Source organism: Etheostoma cragini, chromosome 7 (genome assembly GCF_013103735.1).
Source record: "Etheostoma cragini isolate CJK2018 chromosome 7, CSU_Ecrag_1.0, whole genome shotgun sequence".
Lineage (NCBI taxonomy): Eukaryota > Metazoa > Chordata > Actinopteri > Perciformes > Percidae > Etheostoma > Etheostoma cragini.
This window is the reverse complement of record NC_048413.1, coordinates 1,024,640-1,044,971: the sequence shown is the minus strand read 5'-3', so window position 1 is coordinate 1,044,971 and position 20,332 is coordinate 1,024,640. Positions and strand designations below refer to the sequence as shown.

The following is a 20,332-nucleotide window of genomic DNA, read 5'->3' as shown; positions in this document are numbered from 1 at the left end:
CACAGTTAATCTCTCTCTCTCTCCCTCTCTCTCTCTCTCTAACCGGCAACACACCAAAAACACAAATTGTAATAACACTTTCACCGACAGTATGATAAAAACATCCGTTAGCTACAAGACTCACGCTCAGTGGTTTCTGTGACATATATGAACTACTTTAAAAGTGCTGTTTAAAAAAAGAAAAATACACAGAGCTACCTTAAGGGTCGTAGTAGCCCACCAAGTGGAAAAGTCAGCGAACCGACGGTCCACCTGTGTGGAACAAATAAACCAGCCGTTGTCGTTGAATAGTTGGTGTGGACTATATTTTTTATAGGTGTCACTATAGTTCTTGTTCTCTTTTTTTATCAGATAATACAGAGACATTGACACGAGCGCATGCAAAGTTGAAGCAAGTCCTTCTAGCTTGCTAGGTGTCACCATGGTAACACATAGCCTCGAGGGCCCGATGGCCTAGTTTGTTCCCCCATTTTTTTTTTTCTCGTGGCACTTTTTTTCCCTCCGAGAGCAGTGAGTTCAACCACCGGGAGGCGACACACACACACACACACACACAAAGATTTAACATGAACGGGACAGTCAGCGCCATTCTACCTGTTACATGACTTGTTCATTTTTTAATGCACTAAGAACGGCTAGCTAATTCATTGATTTTAAATTAACTGTTTTTAATTTCTTATATGTTCACTGCTGACGTATTTCTTACGTGCTTCAGTAGCATCCAAAGTGCCCTGCTATAACAGCAACTAGCTAGCGTTATATTGTGAACATTAAAGTTATTAATATTTAAGAGGAGATATTAATAGCACCAGACAGGTAACTGACAGATAACAGGGTTTGTACTTGAATCACTTCAGGGACACTTGGAGAAATTTCTACTCCAGTTTTTTTATCCCCCATCCAAACCGTTGACATTCTCATTCTGGTAGTTGTAGTTTCGTTCTGTTTCCAACCACATCTGTTCAAGTCGGACGTGATACATATAGTAGACTACTTTTCCCAGCGTTCTCCGCGACAGCGCCTCCTCCCTCCACTCCCTCCGCCTTCCCTCCCACTCAACTGGGCCGCGAGGAAGTCGCAAGATGGCTGATGTCGCTTGGAAGTAATGTTCCCCTCTGCAACATGAAGCCGTGAGTGTGGAAGAAAGCGAGGGAGGCACCATCGGGCTTTTGTTTTTATTTTATTTTAGTTACTTTTCTTTTATTTCGTCAAACATCCATCTCATTCCGCGTCGTGTCCGCCCCGGACTTGTCTTCGGGAGTTGACGCGTCAAATCACGCCGGGGACCCTGCCAGCAGCTAACAGCTAGCCACACAGCTAGCAAACGTTAGTAACGTTACAGCTAGCCAGTCTGCCAGGCACATAGCTTGTTAGTTTGTTCTAAATAATATTCTGACACATGCGAGCCAACAAGCTACCGATACAAATATGCTAAAATTTGCCTGAGGTAGTGCAGAATAATTGTCAAATATTTTAGTTGTCAGATAAAAAAAAAGAAGATTTTGCAAGCTGCTCGGTTTAACATCATGTCCGCGAACTGGCCATCTAGCCTGTGGTGTGCTAACTAATGCGCAGTATTGCATCTGTTTCATGTGCACAAACCAGCAGGATAATTATTTTATTGGCATTTTCAGTAATATCCACCACCTTGCTGCATTTCCGTTATTTGATGCCAACTACATTTTTGAAGCTGGTTATGTTAAAGCCAAATTATGGGAGCAGAATATGTGTTGAACTTTTTCTGGTTGTAGGTAGCTACACTGGCCTTGCTGGAATCTCACCAAAAATCCACAGGGATGGACACTAAACTGAGAACCCACGACCAAAACTGAGAAATTGGCATTTCGATATCTCGGAAGAAGTAACGATAAGTGACACCCGTGTACAGCGGTGTATGGTGATTCATTTCACTAGTCTGGGTGAAAGATTCGTTGTTCTGCAGGGTAACTAAACTACAGTTAGTCACTACATCGGAGACCAGTTAGCTTGCCTAAAGTGCATAGCTAGCTACGGTCTCGCCCCACACCACATTTCAAACACGGCGTACAGAACGTATTCAGAGCCTGCTCCCGGCCAGACACACCGGTTTAACAACACAGTCATGGGAGTGCAGGGTTTTCAAGAGTATTTAGAGAAGCGGTGTCCCGGGGCCGCAGTCCCAGTGGACCTCCTGAAGCTTGCTCGTACCGCGGCCCGCCAGCCCCCTCACCACCATCACCCACACCACCACCCACATCAACCAGGGCCCATGCCTCCCCCGCCCCCGCCTGCCAGGATCCTAATCGACGCTGACTCCGGCCTGCAGCGCCTCTACGGCGGCTACCAGACGGATTGGGTGTGCGGGGGCGAGTGGAACGCCATGCTGGGCTACCTGGCTGCCCTGTCACAGGCCTGTCTGTACCAGGGTGGCCTGGAGCTGGTCGTGGTTTTCAATGGCACATTGGGGAAGGAGCGCTGGCCAGAGTGGGCGCGGCGAGCTCAGGGCCAGCGACAGACGGCGCAGCTGATAGTCAACCACGTCGGCAGCAAGGCCACCCCGCCTCCCCGGGCATGGTTCCTGCCCCCGGCCTGCCTCAGCCACTGTGTCCGCCTCGCCATGTTCCGCTTCCGAGTGCGGGTGAGCAATGTTTGATCATGGTTGTGTGCAGTTTTTATTGTGTTTATGTGGCGTGCTGTTCACTTAACACTTGCCCTTTCTTGTTGCACGCCCATTTAGCAGCTTACATCATCCAGGGCCGTTTTAACTCCTTCCAGTTGGGTAACAAGTGTAACTACCAACCCTAACCACTGAAATGAGTCAATCTGGATAAGTGTTTTAATATTATACATACACACATACATACAGACCCAATCTGTCAAGCGGGCTGTCTTGCACTGGCTGTTTTTAGCCAGCAGAGCATATGTTCTGTCCCTGATGCCTGTAGCTGGCCTGCTCTGCTCTAATGGATGCATTGGTGTTAGCTCTACTGGGAGGAGAAATGTATTCTGGACATCACGCAGCGACTACTGGTTAAAACAGTCCATGAATTAGACCAACATGTTTTGTACAACATAACCTAGACTAGCCTATATATTGCATAACATGAACTCATTGAACCTTTCATACCTTGCTGAATTACTGCTGAGTGGATAGAGTATTTATAGATCCCCATTGTGTGTACAATGGTACATTTGTAAAAACTTATTTTGTGCATTTCAGTTTGTTGGTGATTGAGAACATGAAAATAGAAAATATGTTTCATGTATCTGACCTGTTAGTAATAGTAATTGCCCTTATATGAAATAAAGAAAGTGGGTGTACTGTACCTGCCTTACTCTATTATGGGGCAAAGAATATCTTGCATGTGTTTGAAGAAGGAAATTGGTCTCATAATGCGTCAAGGCCGTTGATTGACTCTCATGGTTCCCTCCTGTCAACTTTACCTGGCGGTCTCTTTTTGTTTCTGATCTACCTTCCCATCTGCTTGCGTGCAAACCACAATGCCATAGTGTATCATGAGAGAATAAAGAATAGAACAATCCCACCCAAATTACAGTACAACACATTCTTGTGTGTGTGTGTGTCATCATTACGCACAGTTTCAATGTGTAGTTTATTCCTCCCTGTATTCTGTGAAACAGTAGTATTTCTGCTGCTTCATGTATTTCACTTCTGCTTGAATTACACGGTTACTGATGTCATTGCTGTTCCTCTCCATGCTGCTTTGGTGCCCTACTCAACTTTACATGTGCAGCTTGCAGTCTGTCCATTTGTAACCATTGCATAAACATTATTCTGGTTTGTTTACATAAATTATTAGTTATACTTTTATTATTGGTGAGTGGCACACAAATATTAATCAATTTGAACAAGTCTGACTCCTTATGCCTGTTTCTTCAAAATCAGTCTTGCCATCACTGCCACATGCTGCACTCATTTTAAAGACACAGATTTGATCTCCATGCTCATTAAATAGATTTTTGATGAAGTAACTGAGGGTAATGATTTAGTGTTGATTAACTCAGATGTCCTTAAACAAGATTTACATACCAATTTTGGCATACTTGTGAAGCCCTCCTGCTCCTCTTCTTTGGCATAACCAGGCATCTCACCCACCAATTGGGATCCGCATGAGTGGGCTGTGAATCAATTAGGTTGCCGTAGGTCCAGGTATCTGCACCACCCCCGGTGATTCGGAACAAATGGTACAGCTCAAATTTCCCCTAGATGTATTTTTGCGAGGCCTGAGGAGCTTTAGTATTTTGTTGGTATACAGAGTGGCAGCACCACAGACGGTCTGGAACCTCTATTCTCCTCATACATTGAGTATGTAGCTGCAAAGATGAATCGATTACTTGTCAACTATTCATTTAATCAGCAGCTATTTTGATAAGATAAGAAAAAAATAACTTTCAACTTGTCAAATGTATTTTCTAGTTTTTTCACTCCTCTATGACAGTAAACTAAATATCTTTGAGTTGTGCACAAAAGGAGACATTTGAGGACGCCATCTTGGGGTTAGGGATACACCAATTGAAATGTTTAACCATTATCTGATATCTTATAGAACAAACAATTAATTCAAAAAACAATTGACAGCTTAATCGACTATGAAAGTAATCGTTGCAGCCCTAGTCGTTTGGTCTATAAAACATCAGAAAATAGTCAGTAATTCCCCTCAGTCTAAGGTGACTTGGTGATATAACTTGTTTTGTCCAACTAACAGTCCAAAATGCAACAGTGTTAAGTTGAGAGAGAAGCTGGAACTGGGTTAAGTTTGGAAAAACTAAAACACATTTATAATTGGCTGCAGATTCACATCAGTCATTCTAAAGCTCTAAACTACTCTGCTGCTTTTACTCTAGATATGACAACTAAATCTAACACATGGCAAACCAGCATAGCAGGATGTTATTCATTTCCAGCTCCGTTTAGAGTTTGTTTTTATGACACAGCAGGTTTGAGTTTGTCCCCTCTGCATCTACAGGTTGTACAGACTTTGGAGGACCACCACCAGGAAGTGCTGTCTCTCTACAGGGACTTTGGATTCGCTGGCCTCATTGCTCAGGATTCTGAGTTTGCCCTCTGCAACGTGCCCGCCTACTTCTCGTCACATGCGCTCAAACTGAGCTGGAACGGCAAGAACCTGACCACACACCAGTACCTGCTGTCTGAGGCTGCCAGGCAGCTCGGGCTGAAGACACAGCACCTGCCCTGCTTTGCTGCTCTGCTAGGTTAGGAGCGCCACACTTTGCATACACTTTAAATGCACACAAGCAGACATTTAGCCATCATTTCTTTCCCTGAAACACACAACCCACTTGTAAATTGTATTTTTGGCACCCCTATTTGTATGTCTTCCTCGTTCAAGCAAACATTTGAAAGAGTTTCTGTCTCGCAGGAAATCATATTCTGCCTGATGAGGACCTGGCTGCCTTCCACTGGAGTCTGCTGGGACCAGAACACCCGCTAGCTTCTCTTAAGGTGCCATATTATTTCTAAATCCAAAGTCCTGTGCAAACCACAGCTTAAACTGCAAGAATAATGGCTCTAACAATCATGTAATACTGTAAGTAGTCAAATAATGACTTGAGCCTTGATTTACCTCAAATATAAACTGAACCAGAACTTGACTTGAGACTTAATAAGCATATTATCATTTTCAGAGAAAAGAGTGTTTTCTAGTCTCCCATTTAATTTGCTGGTCTTTCACAATAAAATCCTTTCAGTTAATAAGGGACATAATGCTTTGTCATCTTTTATTGGGGAAAAATGCAGGAAATGTTGACTTTTATTAATGACATCTTAAAATCATTACATTGATAGAAATGAAAAGGAGTGAATGATTGAAAGAAAATGTTTTTTAGTTATCAGGAGAAAAAAGGACTAGACATCGCACAGCATCATAAAATTGTCAGATATTTTTGTCATCTATTAACATCTTATTAATAAATACCTACACTTCATCTGCAATCATGGAACTTCTGTAAAGTATATAAACGTTGCATCTAACGTCTATTCTCTATTGTTAGACTATTTAATGTTTGCTTTAGATCAATTTTTATGCGCTCTACCTCAGTTTTAGTTCTTGTCACGCGTTTGCAGCTTTATATGTGAAATGTTTGGACCGGGCAAAGCATTCCTTACCGCCACTTTGTCTTGTTGTTTTCTTGTATCTGGACACCTTGTGTTTTGCTTAGTAATGACACCAGTCTTATGTAAATTCTGCAATTTCACAGAACATGTCAATAACTTAAAAGCAAAATGATATTGGCAGTGCTGATCTCCATGAATATTACAATATTGAGCTATAATCCAGTCCTATAACATATAATGGGTAATGGTCTACAACAGGCAAATAGGCATTAGAGCTGACCAGTACATTGGACTATGGAACTTCTGGTCCAGCCTTTTTAACTGTGGTCTAACAAGTAGTACATTTTTTAATTTTTTTTAACTTTCTCAAATAAAATGATAGGTACCCCCACAGTTATCTTCATGCGGCTCTCTCACAGTGTTACTCCCCACCCAACCAGGTGTGTGTGGATTCCAACCTTTGTACTGTTGCTGTTTCAGGTGCGAGCCCACCAGTTGGTGCTGCCGCCCTGTGAGGTGGTGATCAAGGCCGTCTCAGACTACGTCTCCTCCATCAAAGACCTGGGGAACCTTGACGCCATTGCCAGAGATGTCTTCAAACAGTCACAGGTGGGTCAACACTGTCCCTTTGTCCTTCATAATCCCACAGTAGTTTTTATTGGGTTTCATTTGAGTTGATTGAAATAGGTTTTCCATGTTCCATTTCTGACCGGACTGTTTCTGGAGGTTTAATAGGTCATCACTGTTGTCATAAGACCCTGAGTCAGCATCTGCACTTCCTCACATATGCGTGCTAAACCATAGAATTGCACCACGCTTTATATAAATCTATGTGCTGAATAGGATTGTCTGGTTTTAATTCATCAGAAGAAGCTGAGTCAGTGTTGACAGTGTTTATTACAAATAAAAGACATTTATAAATGTGTAAATTTGTTCTCCAGTTATATTTGTGATTGAGCAAATAGGTTTGGAGTACAGCAGCATTTTATCAAATCCACATCAAATCTATATGCATTTGTGAGTGAAAATGAATAGGCAATTTTGAAAAGGGAATCTTTTAAGAACAGTCAGAAATTTAAAAATTAGTGGTTCCAGCTTCTTAAAAGTGAGTTTTTATTATTCCTTTCCTCGCAAATTTATGACTTCCCTTTATGGGTTTTGGGATGTCGGTTCCATAAAGTCGGTAATATTAATTCTACTTTATCATAATTCATCTACCTTGTTGCACATATGTAAAAACTGGTTGTTCTGGCCCCAGCATGTTGTCAAAGGACTGTACAGTTTTGTGATCAAAACGTTTTACAGTGGCTTGATGTTTGGTAGATAAATGTTTAGACAAAGGACTTGAGGCTCACCTTTGTCATGAGAAGGCTGCCTCTAGTATTATCTTTTTTTTTTCTTCTCCGTTACGTGAAGTATGTCTGCACTTGGAAATATTTGAGGCACACTGCCATATTAAATAGTCCAGTAAACGAATGGTTCTCTGAGTTACAGCAGGACGTCCTTATATTCCATTATCAGTTACAGGTGCCAGTATTTAGACCGATTTGTCAGACACTCTGTAAGTAACGGTATTGTCTGTGACCAAAGGTCTGAGATATCTTCTTCCTCGGTGCCGTAGAGCTCCATTGTTGTCCAGAAACTATTAAAACACATTGAGTCCCACTGTTGCTCGGGGTGACATGTTCCTTCATTATTATGAGCACACACACTACTGTGGATTTGAACTCAGTCCCGCATACACCGCAGAAGGATTCTGCTAGAAGTACTCACTAGAGCACCCCCAAATGTGTATTCATACCCCACTGAAAGTAGTCCCCAGCAATTACAACATTTAATCTTTTATCAGTAAAATGTGCAAAAAAACTAAGTGGCCAGGAAATTGTTTAGCCTAAAAAAATGTATTACACAGGTTTCAAAAAAGAATTTAAGTTGCCAATAGAAACACATGGGTTTTGGATGAGAGCCAGACCAACACATTGTTAGTTTAGGGATTTATTTCATAGGATTTGTTGATTATAAAAATAAATAAAAAAGCTTCTACCCAGGCGTACTAATCCTGTAGTTTAATGCGTTCACTTTCATATTAGGACTGACACCAACCCAAATATTGTCCGTCGGACAGTCCGGTGGTGTTTGTGATTCGAGTCTGTTCCGTTTGTTCCGTTCCGTCGTCAGTCAGAGGAGCCGTCGGCCTTCATTTGGACCGATTTGACATGTTAAATCAGAAGGTGGGCAGTCAGACTCATGACCAGTCTGATTGGTGAAATGCAAACCCCTGAAATGACGAATGGGATGAGCGTGACTAGAGCCTCTCAAAATCTGACAAATCTTTTTTTCTTTTTCTTTAAAGATTATTTTTGGGGCATTGGTTGGTGTGTCAGATATGTCAGATCTTTACGTTGTCTAAGCAAGTGATGAGACTATGTTGCCCTCCTGTAGCATGTTTTCTTTTATTACAATGTTTAAGTTACGTGATTCCTGCGGGAGTCCCAAAAAATGATCATCCTCTAGTGTCAGAGCCTTTAAAGCTGAGTCGCTTCATACTCGTGTTAATGCCAGGTCAGTTTGGAAAACACATGTTAACAAATCAACAATGACCCTACATTTCCAGTTCCATTACCAGTTTCCTTGAGGCCCTTGAGTTGGTATGAATGGGGAATAACACAGCAACAGATGTGTATTTCCCTCAGCTGGGCTTAACAACATTTACCCAGTCATCATCCCACTGTTAAATGCAGTCAACATAATGCTTTGTTTGCTTCCTTTCCAGTCTCGTATGGAGGACAAGGTGGAGCGATTCAAGAAAGCTGTGGAGTATTTCTCAGCCGCCTCCAAACCTCGCTCGCCCAACATGGGGCCCTCCTCTTTTATCTGTGAGTAGTAAACAAGTTTAGACAATACAACCAGTAGTCTAAACCATGATCTTATTATTTTTGGCTTACTAGTAAATAAGTATTTATTAGAAGAAAATGTTCATTTAAATCCTTTTTTTTTTTTTCCTGCTCAGTACCTGGGTTTGGATTTGGGGGACCAGCTGGTCACATGGGACCTATGCCGCCTGGAAAGAATCAGGTAGATCTCTTAGCTTGGTAATCCTTTGTCCTCTTTGATGTGTGTGTAATTTGTTCTCTGCTCTCTACATGAATTTACATGTAGCAGAGTGGATTAAGTTTGTTGCTCTCTGAAATCCCTTTGTGGCATGTGCTGAGGGAGGAGGAGGGAGCTTTACATCCCAAATCCCCCCCCCCCCATCCTTGATTAGATGCTTTTGGTTTGATCTGAAATAAATTAGGACAGAATCAGTTCCCCCCCTCTAATGACGTCGCCCCCTCCCTCCCCTCTGGTCCTTCTTTTCCTTCCTTTTCAATTAATTTTCCTTTCTTCTGTTCCTTCGTCCTCTCTGTCCAATCACAGTTCCCTCCTCCCCAGATTCCGGGGTTAAAGCCACCCTATCAAAATGCTCCGTATGGACCTGGCTCCAACCCTCTGTTCCCGAACCCGCCGCCACCGTCCCAAGACTGCAACGATTCGCTGACGAGCAAGATGGGCTTCTCTGATTGGTCGGCTCCATATGATTCCACTCAGGGGGGAAATCGATTACCCAATCATCACACTGCTACTCAGTCTGTTCCCTCTCCATCTCCTTCATTGTCATCAGATGGAGACGAACCCAACGACAGCAACGCAAAGTAAGACCCAGAGACCAGGAAGCCGTGTTTCACTATAAGGGTTTCAGCTCTCTAATTATATTGAGGGGAAAAAAGGATTTGAGCATTATATATATATATATTAATTTGAGGAACACATTGTTGAAAGGTGTTGTTTCATTTTCACACATTTAGCATAAACAGGAGATTGTCTGTGTCATACCGGTTCTCACTGACTGGAAATACTCTGTTCGTTTGGTTTAGGCAGTGGGGTGGCGTCAACATTTTCGTTCGACAAATCGTTCATTCTTCACCTTCCAGTTTGGCGCCAGCTACATGATAGAAACATCACCAACATCGGACATTACACAGACTTTGTACTCGCGAGCTGGCAGGGTAAAGTCTGTTTGATGTCTGATCCAACTGATGTAAATGGACTGTTCTTATATAGTGCCCTTCTAGTCTCAACAACTACTCAAATCACTTTTTACATAGTACAGGAACCATTCACACAAATTCATACACTGTGGCCGAGGCTGCCGTACAAGGTGCCACCTGCTCATCAGATAAACACTCACACACCGATGGCTTAGCATCAGGGGCAACACTGAGTTCAGTGTCTTTCCCAAGCCGATTGGCAGGCGACTTCTCTACCACTGAGCAACAGCCCGACATTTGCATTATTACATATAGCTTCTCCGGGGAATTTCTAGATAAGGGTCGCAGTGCGTGTGTGAAATGGGCTTGTTCTTCCAAATAAGCGTTTTTCCAAATTTTTAATGGGGATTCCTTGTTAAGTTACTACTACTTTTCTTAAGCTGCAATAGTAACTCTCTCTGTGGAAACTCAAATAGTATATAAACACATACACCATGGTGAATGCCAGGCCAGGATGATTAAACAATACCATAAACCTTCTTTCTCAGCCATTTGACAGACAAACCCTCTCGGTGGGAGGATCCTGCTGGAAGGGTGGGCTCGGCCTCCGGAGATGGTTCCCAAGGCAACGGGAGCGTGTCACACATTCCGTCACTGCTTTCTATGGCGACGCGGAGTCACATGGATATAACCACACCCCCTCTGCCTCAGGTGTGTGTCCATGAGAGAGAAATAAAATTCAAACCAAATAACAGAGTTTTAGGTTGTGTTGAAAAGTTGCGTTTTGTCACCATGGTCCTGTTTGTTTTTCTGCTCTGTTTCAGGTCAGCGCTGAGGTTCTTCGTGTAGCCGAGCACAGACACCGAAGAGGACTGATGTACCCCCAGATTTACCACATATTGACCAAGGTAAACCTTCTTCCACACTTAGATGTCATTCATGTTTCATTTGTGTGTGCATTTGTCTTAGCAAGTGTGTATTCTGTATCACTGTTTGATTTTATGTTAACCACTACTCTGTAGTACCGACGTGATTCGGTTGGTAAAGATACAGGGTTCAGTACCCAAACTCTAGTACTCTGTGACTGCAAGGCCCCTAAGTCATCTTGTCTAGTTTAACAAGGGTTAAAAAAAATGGCAATGAAGGGAGTAATTGGTCAACCTCGTCAGAGCCTCCCTGTAATCTCTCTGTCCTTACTTGTCCCCCTACCCACCACACCCTTCAGGGAGAGATGAAGATGCCAGTGTGTATAGAGGATGAGTGTAACTCTGAGCTACCTCCTGCCTCTCTGCTGTTCCGCGCTGGCAGACAGTATGCCTACGGCGTCCTCTTTAGTCTGGCTGAAACACACCGCCGCCTGGAGAGGCTCGCTCTCCGCAAGAGGGCTCCCCTGGAAGGTAGGTCCTGGGTCTGAGTGGAGTGTATGGAGGACAGATTTATTGTTACATTTTTTTCTTGGAATCCAGCCAGAGAATAAAGCTTTCCACTGATCTACAAAATAAAGATAACTAACTAGATAGATTTTTTTTTTGCCCTGGCCCGACCTATAAGGAATTACTGATCTCATTCATTTGTTTACTGATATATCTAAATGTAATCGAGCCATCCTTATTGGAAAGGATGCGTTGAAAATATCTGCTGTTAGAAAGGTCTGTTCTCTACTAGAATTAAACCTTTACTTTTACAACATTGATAGACTCAACGGCCTGTATTTCAATGACACACTGAACAGTGTTAGTGGCTTTAGAAGAGTGTGTTAGCTACATGATGAGGACAATATATCAACATCAATATAACAGCCAGCCCAGCACTGAAACCCCTGTATTGTTGTCTATAAACAATCGATTGTACCAACGTCATATCAGTTTTTTTCAAACCATGTACATTTCTCATGCCTCTGTTTTAACAGTTCCTCCAGTGATTGTCAAAGAGTGGAGCAGCGGTAAAGCCAAGTCGGCCCTGACTCCGGAGCTGGTCCCGGCCCTGTGTTTCAGGGAGTGGACCTGTCCTAACCTGCGACGGCTGTGGTTGGGACGTGCCAGTGAGGACCGCTCCAGGAGAACCAGGGCCTTCCTGGCCTGCCTACGCTCTGACTGCCCAGCCCTCCTCAACCCAGCACAGGTCCCTCAGCATCTGCTGCTCATGTGCTGCGTGCTCAGGTAGGACTGTGTGTGTGCGTGCGTGTGTTCCTAAATAAAGTCTGAACTTTGCATGAACACCTAAGGGACAGTCAATAGTTTATAGAACAGTAAATTGAATATTTGGGATAAAAACAAGGCATTGGATACAGTGATAAACATTTTTCTTTATTTTCTGACATTTTTATATATAAAATGTCCACTGCTACTAAATTAATTCTCCTAAGGCTAAACATTTTCTCTGTGTGTTTCACAGCAAAATACACATTGTGTGTACAATCAGCTATGTTGTTTAATTGGAAGTAATTCTTTGATTTTAAAACTTTAGCGGGTACATCACTTACTGAATTACATATTGGTTCCAGTAGCACTGTGTTGCCCCTGTGTACCGTGTTTTCCATGTTGTACGTGGAGCTTTAAAGCTTTAAACTTCTATAATTGATTCATTGTTCAAGACACATAACATCCCACAAGACTGTGTTGGGCTTTGTTTCAACTGCTTTGCATATTAAGCTCGTCTAATTGACCTACCGAGTCAGAAAAGGTGTTCACATCAGCTGTAGCTGAGTTGTCCACTTGGTTGAAAGAATTACAGGAGGTGTCAACAAACCAATGGCAAATGGCCGCACAGCCTCGATCTCTGGCAGTAACATCCAAATAAAATCCATTATTGAAACTAATGCAGTCATTCAACTTATTTTAAAAGGAGCTAAACACTGCAAATATGGCTAATTTAACGTATTTAAATGATGTGACTGCAAGACTCCCAAGTCTGCCGTTTTCCTGTTCTTCCCATCCTGCAGACATTTTTGCATTGGTCATAGTACTGTAGATAAAGCACAGCTGTTACTAATAACATTAACGCTGGATGCTGTTCTCTGCAGTGATCCAGCATGCACAATACCAGGACCCTAAAACCGAAGCCGCTCAACTGCTTTTGTATTATTTACACATTTCTTACTGTGACATGTCAAAACCTCTTTTGATACAAACTAAACAATACTGCAGTTTTACTACAGAACAGTGGCTCCTCTGAGCTACTGAACCGTTCTGGTTTCTTCTTAACATGACAAGGGATGTGGACATATTTAATAATGAGCTAATCATCACAACATTTTGCTATTATTATGGGGCAGCTGTGGCTAGAAGGTAGCAAAGTAGTCTTCTGCTAATCGGCGGGTTGGTGGTTTGATCCGGGCCCCTGTGATCTACATGTCACAGTGGGCAGTCTACAAGTTTAAGTGTCCTTCGGAACTCCCTGTGCCATTGGTGTGTCAGTGTGTGTCCCTCCCCTCCTGACGAGCTCTTTGCTTGGTGGCCTCTGCCATCTTTGTATGAATGTGTGTAAATTAGGGCTGTCCCAAACGATTCTTTTTATGAAACGATTAATCTAGCAATTGTTTTTTTTCATTGGGCACTATTCTCATTCCTAGAGCCTTGTTATGTCTTCACTGCATGTGCATGTGAAGTGCTAATGTTGTCACTAAACTGTAAACTCCAGCACACTGTAGCTCTGTATCTGCTGTGTAAAGTCGCCTGTGTTTTCCTTCTCTTCAGGTATATGATGCAGTGGCCTGGAGGAAGGATCCTCCAGAGACACGAGCTAGATGCCTTTCTGGCTCAGGCTGTTTCCAGCCAACTCTACGAACCCGACCAGCTACAGGAGCTCAAGGTGAGACGCCAGTCCTTACCCCGTCATCGTTGAATAATCATTGATCAGGGGTTATCCACATAAGACAGATATTTGATACTTGATTAGGTCCCGTTGTGCAGTCCACTTTTGAGTTGCACAACCTTTTGATGTACGAGAGAGAGAGATTGTGCATCCCGAAGGAAATTGTAGATAAATTGTAATTTTAATACACCAAACCTGTTTGGTTTTAACAAACCAAGTTGCTTGTGCCTGTTTTGTTCAGTTTGTGTGTGCTGATTTGAAATCTGTCACTCTGACCTTGTTGTGGACCAAAAAGCAAGATTTAGCCCGCATGGAAGGAGAGTTAGTCTGTTAACTGAAAAGAAATGGACCAACAACAAGATTTAATCATAGATTATGTGGAATTTTGGCAGGATTTCAAAAGATAGATTAATATCAAATCCGTCTTTTGGTTTTGAACTTTAAGGAAGTTACTTTTCATAACAAGTGATGTATGTCTCTGTCAGGTTTTTTACGCCCTGATCCGAGTCCAAATGCATCAAACTCTGTGGTACAGCTGCTTAAATATACCAAACTTACTGCTGTCTTTTTCTCTTTAAAGAATAATTAAAGGGATTTTGGTGTTAGAAGCTACATACAATATCTCATGGGTCTAAGACCTCATTCTCGACTCTTGCACCATTCACTGCTTCTTGCTCATGGTCCATTAGGTGGAGAAGGTGGATGCCCGCGGCGTGCAGCTGGCTTCTCTCTTCATGGCTGGTGTCGACACAGCGCTGTTTATCAATGATGTGTGTGGCCAGCCGTTGCCATGGGAACACTGCTGCCCCTGGGGCTTCTTTGACGGCAAACTGTTTCAGAGCAAACTGGCCCGGGCCGCTCGCGACCGAGCCGCCCTGCTGGACATGTGTGAAGGGCAGGTATGTATGTACATGGAAATAATCCTGTGGCAGAAATAAACCGAGGATGTGAATGGACGTGTGTTTTTTTAAGTTATAAGGTAATAATATTTAGTTCAAAAAGTATTATAGACAGTAGCTGCTAAGAAAGATTGTCGTCATTAGGTAGAGTACTCCTGATCAAGTTCTTTTAGTCCGGATCGGAGTCCTTTTAATATTTGGTTTGCAGTCTGATCCAATACCTATTTATTCAACATTTAGGTAAATAAATGTATCTGACACATTGTAATAACATCTGTAGCCTTTTCTATTCAGCCCACCTTATTTTTTCGGAGCTACCTAGTCCAAATCCTGAAGGTCCTGATTTAAAATTATAAAGTTTAGAAGCTTACATTATTTATATGAAATGAATAAAAGCTTAACTTGGAGATTGCAACTTCTGGAACTGACGTGACGCGATCTACTATAAAGAACATGTGACGAAGTGATCTGCCCTGAAACCGGTCCGTAGAACCGACTCGAGACATTTCTTCCCCAGTCATAGTGTTATGTCTGCTCTGCAGGAGGAGCTGGTGTCCAAGGTGGAGAAGATGCGTCAGGCAATCCTCGAGGGCATCAACCTGTCCCGCCCTCCTCCCCCTCCCCCTCCTCTTCCACCTCCTGCCTTCCTCCCCCCAGCCATGGTGCCCCCTTTCTACCCCATGCCTCCCCTCTACCCACCCCGCCCCATGGGCATGCCTCATCATCATCACCCACACCACCCTGCCCAACACAGACCCAGAGCCTTCCCAGGTACATACCTCTTGGTTTCTCCACACAGACCTTTTTATTGTAGACATCAGCATTGCTTTTGTCCTAGTTCCATACTACACACCAGTTCTAACAGCTTTTGAGTATGTTTTGTGTTCACATTGGAAAAGTGAGAAAATAAAGAACCCTCAAAAGGTAATGCAATGTGTAAAAGGAAATGGAGGAGCTATTGTCAGTTGGAAATACTTCAAACTAATAGAGGATGGTGATGAAACTGCTGCAGGAACCCCCCAGACAACAACAACTAACTATTAGATAGTTAAGTTTGATTGGTAGTTCCATCTTTAAAGTCACAGTTTTGAAGTCCTTCGCAGAGGAAGGAAGGAACCTTATTTATATTGAACTTTTCAACAACAAAGAAATTCAGTGTGCTTTACATAAGGCATACAAGGCTATAGGACCAACCATGAACAAAATGCAATAAAAAGAGACACAATTTGTTTTAAAATGTATACAGTATATAAAAACATAAATGTAAAAATTCCAGCGCACCTACAGTGCAGAAGTCAGAAGTCTTATACTTAATTTAAACAGGGTTGATGCACACCTCAGGTTGTTATTTTTGTTGTTAACAACTGAATGCTGTGGCACATGCATTGCATACTTTCCTGTAAAAGGTGCAGTCTGTGATTCTAATATACTCCTTTTTCAAATTCAGCAAACATCTTCTCACGGCCCGCTCGGTAAATGGGAAACAAACAAAGGTCCGAGACACGCGACAATATTCAGCTCGTGCACAGGACAGGGGAAAGGCCATTTATGTGAGCGAAAGGCGGTGGGAGTGAGAGGGACGATATTAAAAGAGCACTGACTGAAAGGGGTATATTTAATTGGGTGTTGTCAGAAACCACCTTTTAATATAAAGCAGTAAAATGTCCAGAATTATTGTGTCCTAACTGCATTAAAAACATACATACGTAGACTGTATACAGTATGTAGTATGGAATTGGAACACAGCTATAGTTTGTTATTTGAGGCGTTACACCAGGAAAAGTCTCAGTAGTCACTCCTTCCCTTCTTTCTTCAGGCCTTCAGTCCATCCCCCCTCAGGGAGGGAAACTGGAGATAGCTGGCATGGTCGTTGGCCAGTGGGCTGGCAACAAACCAGTCCGTGGGAGAGGGGGGTTCAACATGCAGGTGGTGTCAGTGGGAGCAGGGAGAGGGTAAGTAGAATGAAGACCTTTTTATCAATACAGCTAACAACTGAGAATGAAGGCATTCTAGGGCTTTACTTCTCCAACTATTCTGTGAAGAATCTGAAAAAGCTGGTGGGATCGAGCCCTAAAGCAGACTACTGATAGTCGTTGTGTTCCACATTTGATCCAAGCGTCTCTCTGTTTCTCCATCACAGAAGGGGTAAAGAGATTCCAGCTAAAGTAAGGGCGGTGAAAAAGACACCTACCAACAGAACACAGGTATGACGCGGGCAGACTTTCAGACAAAGCTCTTGAATCTCGTACGTTTTCCCACATGTAGTAGTCACAGCTATAAATTCCCTCTTCGTCACGTTCCTTCTTGACATCATGGCCCCTGCTGTTCTGTTAAAGTTCTGTCCGACTGTCCTCCTCCAGACGTCGCCACCCCCACCATCCAGCAGTCCCCCAAAGCCCTCAGAGGAGGCGGCCTCCACGCCAGAGGTTGCGACTCAGCAGCTGAACGGCAGCCCAGCAGCCTCAGCCATTGGCCAGCCCTTGGAGCTGGCCCCCCTGGCCCAGCCAATCCCGTGTGCCTTAGCCAGCAGAGACAACCAATCAGAGGGGGTGGAAGTGGAGGCCCCCTGTTGCCTTGACGACTGCCCGTCAGACGGAGCACTACAGAAGGAGGAGTGATGGCACCCTTCCCAGGATGCACTGCTCTGAGAGAGTTCTCTGTGTTTGACTGCCTTTCCCTGTTTTTGTAGCCCTGCCTGCTAGCTGTGCACATTATCACCTGGAGCAGGAGGACCTCCCTGCTGCTCCACGTGGTAGGCTAAAGCAGTTAGCTGTTACTTCCTTTTGAGTTTTCTCATGCGGTTTTACATTGTTTTATGAAGAGAGTTTTTCTCCATGAGTCTGTAAGCGCCCCACCCCTCAAAATTCCTAAATGCCTCTCTCCCGCACTCCGAGTAAAATAAGCTTGAAGCCCCACCCCCATTACGACCACCTAAACAATAACTTATTTTAAACTTTATTTAGTTTTTCTTGGAATCTCTTCACACAGCTGTACAGCGTGCGGTTTTGGTGACAGATTGGATGTGGTTTTCCATGGTTACGTCATCTTGGCCTGGCCGCCATGGTCGGTCGTTACGTGTTAGTTGCCATAGCCGTCTCGTGTGAGGTTTGTCTTGCATGAATTCAGAGAGATGTTCAGAGTGTGACTCTGGATGTGTGAGTAAGATTTTAACAAAGTGATTTACCATTCTTTTGTGCAGTGACCTCCCCCTTCCTTTGTAGTACTGCTAAAAACACAATGTTAGTATACGTACTAGCAACAAATTGATTGGTAATTTATCACAGGAGCACTTCTGCACCACCATGGTATTAGCGTGCTATCTTACTTTGACCCATGTAGCAAAGCCTAGTGCTTAGCTGTGCTAAGAGACCCCATGAATTTATGCACCTTAAGCCCTGAAGTATGCAAGATATTACCCTGCTCCTTCAAAAGAAATGCAATTATTGAATTATATTCCCACCCTCCTTGCCCCTTTCTCCTAAAGCTTTGATTGTATTACCCCAACAAAAGCACTTAATGTTGTATTTAAATATAATGAATTAGAGCAAGCCCCTACACAGGTGAATTGACAGTTTAAGAGGGGTGTCCCCTGCGCCTAAGTAAATCGTTATGACATGTAGAAGTACATTTATAGGTAGAGATCTATTTGAAAGACGTCAGAATGTGAACAGAGTGGTTTCAGACAAAGAAGCACTTTGTTTTAAAAATGTTGAACCACACTGGACAGTCTTCTACCAGGTGATAAAGAATTGAAAAACTCTGGGGCATCTTCTGGAGTTAAGGCCAAAAATACAACAATATATGCTGCCCAGCAAAAGAAGCAAATGAATTGTGTGGATTTGGGTAACTGCTGCCAGACAGAGTTCCCTTCAGACTGGTCTCACACATTCAGTCATGAACTTTGCAATGACGCTGAAAGGACTCCTGGTTTCCCACGTCAAGGATCCCTGGGAATCTTTTCAGATTTCTAAAGTTATTTTTCAAAGTGTATGTAAAAGAAACTAGCCTAATGAGGCAGCCAGTGATATAGAAAGGGGTGTGGCAAAACAAAGCCTCAAAGATACCCCCTCCCCCCCTCCCCATCTGGTGGTGATTGCGTAACGGTTGTCATTTTGATAGCCCACCACCATGAGCTGTTGCCCCCCGCAGAGCTCTGGTGTGTCACTTTAGACCGGCAGGAAGCACTTTCCTGCCTTAAAGCCCCTCGGCCCGAACTCGGCAGAGGCTTCGTGGGTTGGATCGCACGTAACATGACAGGAGAGAGGGAGACCTCATGGCGTGCCGAAGTGTGCCGCCCACAATCTGAGACTTCAAAGAAACTGCGTTGTTTTATTAGAGCACTTATGTTTGTAGAGAATGAGATGTGTCCCCCAATGTAGGTTTCATCTGACTACGGAAATACAGCTTACCAATAGCTGGTAGCACAACTGCAAAGGTAAAGGCAGTAGACCGACATACTGCCTCAGAGATGCTGGCCATGAACATCGTAATCTCTATAAACTCAGTAAGAGAGGTTCAAATGAGCTCACTATGTTAAAAAGGCAAGTCAACAAGAAGCACCTTATTTTCTTACTATGTTGATTGATGCTCTATCGTGTGCCACAAAATCGACATAGAAAAAGCTCTTATGAGATGCCGTTTTGAAGGAAAAAACCCTGACTATAGTATATATATGTAAGTGTTAATGTAGTCGCGTCGGATATCCCCTCAGTTCCAAACTCAACCATGACAGTTGACTCAGCCGTGAGTGTAGGCCTACACTCATCGTCAAAGGGCTGGGCCACGCCGCCGTCTCTTACACCAACACCAAATGAATTCAGAGGTTCGGACTTGTTAGCCGTTATCGGTAGGGATTAAGTATACGAGTGCTGTAGGTGTTCATAGGTTAAGAGTAGGTAACTGCGTCGGGCTTAACACAGGACTGTAATAAACGGACACCAAGACTAGGCTAGAGAATATAGCTCCACTGGCCGAAATACTAAGTCTAGAATTACTAGGAGTCATATACTTAACTGCTTTTGACATTAGTACATACGTGTATCGCAACAGTACATTGTTAGAAGATTGCTTTTCTGCGGCGAGCCAGAGTGTGTTCTGGTATACGATGCCCTCTCTTGATTCGCTCGCCAGACAAACCGTTACACACACACACACACATATACACACACACACACACACACGACAAACCGGTAATCAGTTGCATTTGTTACCAGCAGCATTCTCTCTGCTTTTGTGCTGAAGTGATTTTGTGCAGTTTCAGTTCCCAGTGGAGTGGTCGTCAGTTCATCAGAGATCATTTTGGTAACACATTCTACTGACTCGAAAAACTCAAACACTTTCAAGTTTGCATGGACGGCACAGAAACAACCATCTATACACACGCACGCAACACATTAGCACATGACACACACAGATACATAGATGTTAAACCCTGAGTTACACAGTAGCTAGTATGGAAAAAAAAAAGTCAACACAATACATGATGTAGTGTCCCTCTCTCGTCCTTGTCTGTTTTA

The 20,332-nt window shown here is 43.2% G+C and overlaps 1 protein-coding gene across 2 annotated transcripts; it reads left to right on the top strand.

Annotated features, from left to right (window-relative positions):
- Positions 1 to 1,034: 1,034 nt before the first annotated feature.
- On the top strand, positions 1,035 to 20,282 carry fam120c (family with sequence similarity 120C). Of its 2 annotated transcripts, none has more exons than XM_034877587.1 (17): positions 1,035 to 2,617; positions 4,968 to 5,214; positions 5,382 to 5,464; positions 6,557 to 6,685; positions 8,850 to 8,952; positions 9,087 to 9,151; positions 9,509 to 9,768; positions 10,653 to 10,815; positions 10,929 to 11,012; positions 11,330 to 11,501; positions 12,014 to 12,263; positions 13,800 to 13,914; positions 14,607 to 14,816; positions 15,359 to 15,587; positions 16,633 to 16,768; positions 16,957 to 17,020; positions 17,177 to 20,282. In XM_034877587.1, the coding sequence occupies exons 1-17, from the start codon at positions 2,102 to 2,104 to the stop codon at positions 17,432 to 17,434; spliced, it is 3,084 nt and encodes a 1,027-aa protein (XP_034733478.1). In that variant the 5' UTR covers positions 1,035 to 2,101; the 3' UTR covers positions 17,435 to 20,282. The 2 variants fall into 2 exon arrangements, with proteins under 2 accessions (XP_034733478.1, XP_034733477.1); XM_034877586.1 differs by having other exon boundaries at positions 9,494 to 9,768.
- The last annotated feature ends 50 nt before the right edge of the window (positions 20,283 to 20,332 follow it).

Coding starts and splice junctions, on each gene's coding strand:
- fam120c (XM_034877586.1), top strand. CDS start 2,102: ATGGGAGTGCAGGGTTTTCAAGAGTATTTAGAGAAGCGGTGTCCCGGG. Junction 2,618..4,967: donor TGTTCCGCTTCCGAGTGCGG/GTGAGCAATGTT, acceptor CTGCATCTACAG/GTTGTACAGACTTTGGAGGA. Junction 16,769..16,956: donor TCAGTGGGAGCAGGGAGAGG/GTAAGTAGAATG, acceptor TCTCCATCACAG/AAGGGGTAAAGAGATTCCAG.